Source organism: Lichenostomus cassidix, chromosome 1, assembly GCF_008360975.1.
Source record: "Lichenostomus cassidix isolate B80296 chromosome 1, HeHo_3.0, whole genome shotgun sequence".
In the NCBI taxonomy this organism is placed as follows: Eukaryota; Metazoa; Chordata; class Aves; order Passeriformes; family Meliphagidae; genus Lichenostomus; species Lichenostomus cassidix.
Genome location: NC_139479.1, coordinates 74,755,320 through 74,763,842, shown reverse-complemented (window position 1 = coordinate 74,763,842; position 8,523 = coordinate 74,755,320). Strand labels below are relative to the sequence as shown.

The window sequence follows — 8,523 nt, the reverse complement described above, 5'->3', positions numbered from 1 at the left end:
TGGAATTCATTAGTTCACAATTTTATGTTCAGAATAGACCTCTCAATCTGTTAGGTTCTCTCAACTAACCATCTATGTTGTGTGAGCTACAGAATTAATCTCACCTAGCCCATCACTATTGAAGCCTGGTCATTTATATCTTTTCAAAGATATTAATTGCTGGTGAGCTTTGCTTGGCAGGCCTGGTTGATTGATTGACTTACAGGTTGGTATGGAGGAAGCAGAACAGGACAATGCAGTTCTAATTGATTGTTAATATCTAACATACAAACTAATGTGTAACTGTTTTTCCCAGTACTTCTTAATAATTTCTCATTCTTTCTGTTATGATAAGGAGTAATTCCAACTTTGTTCTTATTTTGCATATTTGAGGGATCCTTCCTTTTCTCTCTCTTTTGTGTTCCTCTCCTTACCTTTTCCATAAAATTATTTTTCTTGAAGAGAAAAAAAGGTAATAGTATCTTTAATCAGAGGTGAAAATCATAATGAATAAAATGCACAGATTAAGGTTCTTGATTTCTTTTTTTCCAATAGCTCTATATTGCTTCTGTGACAGGAAGCATATAAAATTTTAATTTAAGTAATTTCACAATGTCAATTTATTTCTCCAGTTTATTTAATAGTATTTTAAGAAATCTAAATAATCACAGTCCAACATCATTTGCATTGATTAAAACAAAACTAAACAAAACAAACCAAAACCTTACAATGTACTAAAATAATTGATATAGACATTAAAATAGTGGCCAACGTGAAAAAATATATTATTTTCAATATTTCACTTTGGATGTTCAGGTTCTCTTCTGGCACAGGCATGACCTCAATAAATGTCACTTCATTTAATACCAGCTGAAAACATGGGATATGATACCAGATGTAGCATCATGCACAGTTTCAACCTGTGTGGTTCTCTGGCTGCTCTTTCCTTTCCGATTTCTTGAGGGAGTACTTTTCCCTTTTCCTGCTTTCCTGTCTGCTTTGGAATGACACCTCATTGCTCCTGTACCTTCTCGTTGTTCTAAAGATGACATAGGTATCTGCTTCCAGGGGCACATTCTCATCTAAATAGGGGTACATTCAAATACCTTTGAATTCCCTAACTTCATCATTGCTGCCTGGTGTTACTTGCTCAGGGAGTCACCATGAAATGCTCACTCATTCATTACATATCTGAATTTCCAGTACGTTAAAAGGAATTTCAAGAAGGGAGGAAGCATTAGTTTAAAAATATAACACTCCTGGGTTTAACAGGTCTATTTCTTGGGACATGCTAGGAGATCTTTTCAGATTACTGGGGATTAGTAGTGCTCATGATAATGTGTGATGTATCCAGCATCTCACTTCAATACTAGACAAACTTTAAGTGGTGCAATGCCCCTTGAAATGCTAATGATTTCTTTTCTCCTTTCCTATTAAGATAAATCAATTCCAGACACACATTCAGCTGTACAAGTCCATATATGCAATGTACATTTGGTAATAGGTAGCCCAGTACCTGTTCACAGAACCTTGCTGTCCTTTAGCAAACCTAAATGCCCACTTTATTAATATTCCCATGTGCTACAAGCTGCTCTGCAGCCTATGACATGGCACTCGGCTGTAATTAGCACCAAAACAGGGAGTTAGTATGCAGGACACGGACAATTCTTTGACTCCAGATGCTGTATTCAAACTGCAGTGGTCCATTGAAGAAGTAGAGATAACCTAAGGAAAAAGAAGGTTAAAAAAGAATTAACACTAAGAAACTGTGTTATATCAAAATGATCCTTAATATAGTAATTATCTTGTTTGTTTTCATTTTTAATAACTCAAATGCAACTTCTTTGTATTTAGCATGCTGAGCTAATTTTTTTTTAAGATCCTCAGTCCATCTGCTAGAGCTGGATAAGAGTTTTAAAAGGACTGATATTCTTTAATATTGTGTCAAATTCTTACTGCACTTGATCAGGAAAATACAGGGTTGGCACGTTAGTTTGTAAGACACTGACTTGGAAACACTCCTTGAAAAGCTGGATAGGAATAGGCTCCATTAGAAGGGACAGACACATTTTAATATTTCTACATTAAGCATATCACTTTAGGTTCCCTAAGCAAGGAGGCAGCTCTTTTCTTGGCCAGAGCACAATTTAGATCAGAAAATTGATGCAGCCAAGAGCAGAAGTGTTGATGTGAAGAAATCAAAATTACAAATGCAGAATTTTCTACAATACATTAACCTCAAGTTTCAAGGACAATTAATTGTAATCAAGTTTCATTATCAGATTATGTACCCTTTCTTTCATAGACTGCATCCACTTTATCACCAATTCCTGCGAATTCTTCCTCTATCAGCCTGGGGTAGCCTTCTTCCATAACCTCTGCCTCTTCATCGTAACTGTATTAGATACAAAAGAAAAAAAATTCAGGGAATTTAAACAGCCTGGGAGTTTGGTCTGTGCCCTTTATATGTTTTGAAGTTACCCACATCCAAAGCACACCAGCAGTCTTTAGGTGCTTTCTGTGCTTCTGCACACCTCCACCAGAAGTGGAATAAGCACAAAACAAATAGAGCTACATTTTCAGAACTGTTCTATAAAGTATGTATTATATGGAGATTATTGTACATGGATGTATTGGTACTACAAACCTATCCTGAAGATGCTTGGCCCAAAGGTAGTGGAAAGGGATGGTTATGTCTTAATTGTGCTTGAGACCTGGCTGTGAGCCCCACTCATGGACAATATAAAAGAGATCTCTTAGGGTGGGACAGATTTCTTATTGCACTGATGCCATTCCATGTCATGCAAGCAACTCAAGGAAGCACAAAGGGAATTTTGTCCAGCAGGCATGACCATATTAAAAATTCTCCCAGATTAGAGCATTTTATTCTCATTTCTTTTCACTCATTCAGCTTTTAAAGTCTGTGCCCTATTTTTGCAAAAGCCTTGAATACAGCTTTTTGACATGTTCTACACAGTTATAGTACCAATGAAAACCACAGACTGGAAACATGAGCCACAGCCAAGAGCCTGGTTTGACCCAAACTGCTGATATTTCCATGCTTCTGGACAGGTTATCCCTAGGGACACCAACACTGACCTGTCTCCAGCTTACCTCCAGTACTTATTTCCAGTAAAAAAGAGAGTCTTGCCAGTGTCTTTAATATGGACAGCTGCATCTATTCTTTTCATTTCTTTTGGGAATCCTATTTCATATATCTTTTTAGGGAAGTCTTCAACTATGTCGTAGCCATTCAAAGCCCAGACTTTCTTTCCTGAAAATACAAACAAAGTGTGGGTGATTCTTTTGTAAGGACTCAGCTTTGAGGGAAGAGTGAATTGAGGATAACATGATCCCTCATTTCATACAACAAAGAGATTCTTAGGTCACATATTCAGTTGGTATTAGACTATTTATACTATGATTCTAGCTTAATTATACATGTCCTAATTCACTGAAAATTTTATAGATGGGCATGAGGTGAAACCAACAGTTTGCTTTTTGAGCAAGGAAGGTAGGATATTTTGTTCTTCTCTTGATTACCTTTACACTACCTTTTAAGCTTGATTAAATATGGTTTTTATTCTGCCAATAACAAAATTGAAAACTTACCTTTAAACATGAACACAAGATCTTTGATGGGATTTTCATAAGCTGCATCTATTTTATTTGGAAGCTCTGGCCAAAAGGACTTAAGTAACACCAGCTCTGCCTCAACCATCTGAGGGTGCAGTCTCCAGAAAAACCTAGTTGAGAAAAGGAAGATACATTTTATGTTTCTTGTCATACTGTAGAATAGCAATATCTTTGATGTGCCATAGAAAAAATAAGTTACTGGTGAATTTATGGTTATCATAACATAGTATATTGAATTCACAGAGCCTTTCTTAGACCTTTCCTTTCCGCAAAGTCATCTAGCTGTAGACCTTTCTGTCACTCACACAGTGATCTTCTCAAGCAATAACAGATTATAACCTTTTTTTCATTTAGAATAAGAGAAACACTGCTGTCCCATGTAAAGCTCCTGAATGTGGTACAACTTCACCCAAATAAATGTTAGCAGATTTGTGCACGTTAAAGAAAGTCCTGTGAAATGAAAAACGTGTACAAAAAGTGTCAGTCTTCAGCCATATTTTCTTTGTGTCATATTACTGGGCAGTCAACTCTGTAGTTGTATTATAAATTCTGCCTAAAAAGATACACGATGTAGTTTCTTAAGAGACATTTATATTGATTTGTGTCCTTTTGAATGTATGTTTACCCAAATCTTTAGTAAAAACCTTTTATCCAGTACCCATGATTTGTGACATGGAAGTCTCTTTACCTGTCCTTGAAGACCAGCATTTCTCCACGAAGTTCTGTTATTGCATCAAGTGATAATTCTGGATCACATTTCTCTGGTGTTTTGGGATGTTTTGGGTTGGGATCTTTTTCTCCAGCACCTGGAATCATATCATATGATGTAAGCCTGACAGTGTTAATTTCCTTTCTGTCAATCATGATATAGAACAGCGCACAGAAGAGCTTTCAAGAGCATGATAAATACAAAGATAATGGGCAAAAAATTTTTACTGGGGAAAGTCTGTTCTCACTTTCTCTCCTCTAGCCAAATACATTCCTGGACTTTGCAGTTCAAGAGTGCTGCAAAGATGTTAAAAAAAACATCCTTCTTTATCCCAAGTTTTGAAGGTCCCCAAAAAATTTTATTATTTCCATAATGTAACATGGATAGTTCTGTTTCTACTATTAGGTTCTGTTTTACCTTCTCTTTTCAGGCAGTTCAGGAAGTAGAAGGACTTTGGTCCCCATCACCTACCACTAACAGAGACAGGACAGTGACCAGCTGTGCTCTGCAATATTACTTCAATTTTTTCCCTCTTAATTACTAAATCTAGGCACCTTCTCTTCCAGTGAGCCATTCCTAATCAGTCATGACTGTTGTTATGGAAGATCTGCAGCTCTGTAGCAAATGTGCAGTGCGTCTGTAACAGTCTATAATGATACAGGGGATATATGTAGTATATTATACAGACTTACCATAGAGCTCTTGGATCCCTTGCACATCATCATCAGGAAGCACAAAACCAGTTTTTCCAGTGTATGTGTAAATTGGAAACATCAAAGCTCCAGGGTCTCTAGAGTGTTCAAGTCCCAGTGAATGGCCAAATTCATGGGCAGCAACAAGAAACAAGTTATAGCCTATAACAAACCACAGCAAAAGTAAATGTCTCTCTCCGTGCATCACCGTGCTAACCTTGATGCTGTGCTTTAAAATATGGGACAATGAATGAGACAACTGAATACATGGAAAAAAAATACTCATAATTCATGAAATCATAAAAGGGTTTGGGACCTTAAAGATCACCTAGTTAAAAACCCCCTTCCACTAGTGGACACCTTCCACTAGACATAATTGCTTCTCTTTTTTTAACCTCAGTGAGTTTTGCATTAATAAGGGCCTAATCGATTTAGTGTCTCATAGCTGGTGTTCAGCCTAAACTTTATATGATTATTTTGCTATGTAGGGAGATATAGATTTCTTGGAATTTCTTAGCAACACAGAAAAGCTCTGGGGTGAAGTCTTATCCCACTCAAATTAAGAACATTTTTTGTTGGGAATTCACCTGCTGTTGAGAGCCCATATTATTTTCAGTATTGCAGGAATTAGCTTTAATAATTTCAGGGGGGTGAACCAGTGCAGGCCTGAAAAAAATAGTGCTTTGTTCTATTAAAGCTCTGTCCTGAATAGGCAAGGTGATGAGTTTTCAAATTAAACTCTAGCAGACAATTTGAAGCTGAGGTATGTTTTCTGTAGGCTTCAGTGAGGCAATTCCCATCAGTCTGTGATCAGAACTCACTGCCCTTGAGCTCAGTGAAATCTCAAAATGACAAAATCTCACTCACGGTATTTTTTTTAATCACTTCACTTGGAATGTTATATCTTAAAATTTATTTTAAGCACATGGTAGACTTCTATTTATGACTGAATGTTAAACTTATCTTTCTACATGTGAACAGTGAACATAATGGTGAACAAACAGTAAACAGGCAAAAACCCCCCTGTTTACAGATATCAAACAGGGATAAATTTTCGATCTATCACCATTTCAAATAATCTCAGGAACTTCTGTTACCTTTAGAATCATCTGACCAAGTTTCATCATCATCAAAATGGGCATCTCCTCCATAGTCTGGGCCTGGGGGAAAAGCATGTGCCAGCAATCCAGAGGGTCCATCAAAGGGGTAAAAGTCACCATGTTCTGTAAAGCAAAATTAAAAACAGTTAAATTGATTACTCCATCTTACATATATAAGAATATCATTTACTTTCAAAGTAAAAACAATTGGTTCTGTGTTACCTTTAGTGCCAAAGGAGATCATGATGTCAGCTACACCACTTCGTATTCTGGTGAAGTTCAGTGGTGTCACATCAGACCAAACTTTAAATGCTTTTTTGAAAGCTCTGTCTACTTCATTACGTCTCAGGTCTGAAGTGTAATTCATAATTCTGTCAGACAGATTAATATCACCAGTTAATTATGTGAATTGAAGAAATATGCAATGCACTTTTATCTGACTGTACACCTCATTAAAAGTTTTTGCTTTTGTCCTATGATTTTATCACAATAACAAGGATTTTAGCAGCTGCATACAGAATTAAAAAAATAAAAATAAACATTTTAATCTTCATTAAAATAATTCAGAGATATCTGAAATTACCCAACAGCTTTCTGTAATTGGTTTTCTATGCACCAGAAGATTTAGAAAATTACATATTTTCAGTATTAAGTAAAATCATATCAGTAACTTCAAACTTTTATGTCATATAAAATATCTCATGATCCTCAGTTCCTGGAGGAGCAAAACATTATCCAAAGTGATTTTTATAGGCTATAATTGTCCATATTAAAGTAATATTTATCACTAGTTATGGAACTAATGGAGTTTAGTGATTTAGTATTTGGAATCTGATATATAAACTCAGACTGCATCTGTTTAAAACCAGGGTCGACAACCTTGTGGAATTAAAGGAGAAGGAGCTAACATGTGAATTGTCAGCCCTTCACTTCCTAAGGTCAACTTTCTGAGGTCACGGGACAAGGATTTGTGTGACCAAACAGAGATATCTACACCTGAGATGTGAAATGCCAGAGTCTGCTCTCACAGCCACGCCACACAGACTGGTTTGCACCACACTGCCCTGTCCAGGACAAGATCTCTGTGAAGCAAACACCAAACCAGGTCCAAACAGAGCTAAGGAGTGACCCAGGGAAGTGCATGATCTGAGTCCCTACCCCTCTTTCATTTGGCACCAGGGATGTGTCCTGAGTGTCTATATAGAGGCCAAACAAGGAGCTGCTATCTTACACCTCACCAGGTTTCCATGACAAAGTGCAGTGTTAAAAATTCATGTTTACTTCCTTGGGCTGCAGTGGAGGCTGGGAGCACCTTTCCAAAAGTGGGGCTGTAAGGGTTTTAAACTGCAACATTAGTTTGGTCAAACTCAAATGCCTCATATACTGAGCAACCTATTGGACAAGGCACGTGGAAAGAAGTTAATAACACTAATAACACTCAAAATACCAGGCATTTACCTGTATGTCAAATTCATTTTTGACCATTTGAGTTTCCTAGGGAAAAAGTTATATTCCCCCACATCTGGGACACCACATCTTGGTTTCTGCATCAACTCAAATGTTTCTTCATCTAGTTTGCCTGTCACCTCCAAGCCAAAAAAAGCCTGCATTTCCCGAAGTTTAGATGCCACTGTGTTTCCACTCTTCCTCAGTATGCCAGCAGGATTCGGACGGAGATCATAGTGGGTTCTGAGGTAGCGCTAAGAAGGGGAAAAGAAGCAATAAGCCTAGTTTCCAAACAGTTCTAACTGCACAACTTACTGTATATGAATCATGCAAATGAATTATTTTATACTGTACCTCTGCAAACTGAAGGTCCTTCTCCGTGAATTCATGGCTGTCTTCAAGGGGAATAGGGATTGCCAGGCAAGATGACAAACTCAACAAGAAAAAGAAAACAGCTGAAAGTCCTGATTGCATCATGCTGGATTTCTAAAGTCTGAAGCCCTGATGTTTTAGAGAGCAGTTACCTTTACTTTTATAGTCCCAACCCAGTGAGTCACCACATAGGGACAAGTTAGAACTTCCTTGTTGCTGGAAGTAAACATGCTTAGATGGCTAGTTTGTTTCTCCTCCCCAACACTGTGGTTTAGGCATCCGTTCTCCATCTGAGGGCTCTGAAACTGTATCCTCGTATAAACATGAGGTCTCTGAATATTGACATAGTCTGTGGGAAGAAATGGGCAGAAGCAAGCCGCACTTTTTGGTTATTTTGCAATAACTTACACTGGCAATAGCTGCCATCAATGCTGCAATAACTTACTTTTCTTTGCTAGGAAAATTTTCTTTTTACTATTTGATAAAAAATATTAAAAGGTTAATGTTTTTAAAATAAATTCTGCAATTTTTCAGTAGTTACAGCAGTTCAACAGCTATTTTTAGCTTTTGGAATATACACACTTAAATG

General features: G+C 37.1%; 1 protein-coding gene across 1 annotated transcript; it reads right to left on the bottom strand.

The window, feature by feature from the left end:
- Positions 1-594: 594 nt before the first annotated feature.
- Positions 595-8,089, bottom strand: LOC146444930 (collagenase 3-like). The gene is made up of 10 exons (XM_085064276.1): positions 7,917-8,089; positions 7,575-7,816; positions 6,339-6,487; positions 6,114-6,239; positions 5,017-5,178; positions 4,304-4,421; positions 3,592-3,725; positions 3,094-3,253; positions 2,271-2,374; positions 595-1,704 (listed from the first exon to the last, which is right to left on the bottom strand). The coding sequence occupies exons 1-10, from the start codon at positions 8,037-8,039 to the stop codon at positions 1,604-1,606; spliced, it is 1,419 nt and encodes a 472-aa protein (XP_084920402.1). The 5' UTR covers positions 8,040-8,089; the 3' UTR covers positions 595-1,603.
- Between the last annotated feature and the right edge of the window lie 434 nt (positions 8,090-8,523).

Coding starts and splice junctions, on each gene's coding strand:
- LOC146444930 (XM_085064276.1), bottom strand. CDS start 8,039: ATGATGCAATCAGGACTTTCAGCTGTTTTCTTTTTCTTGTTGAGTTTG. Junction 6,488..7,574: donor AAAATGAATTTGACATACAG/GTAAATGCCTGG, acceptor TCTGTCTGACAG/AATTATGAATTACACTTCAG. Junction 4,422..5,016: donor AGGGATCCAAGAGCTCTATG/GTAAGTCTGTAT, acceptor ATATGATTCCAG/GTGCTGGAGAAAAAGATCCC.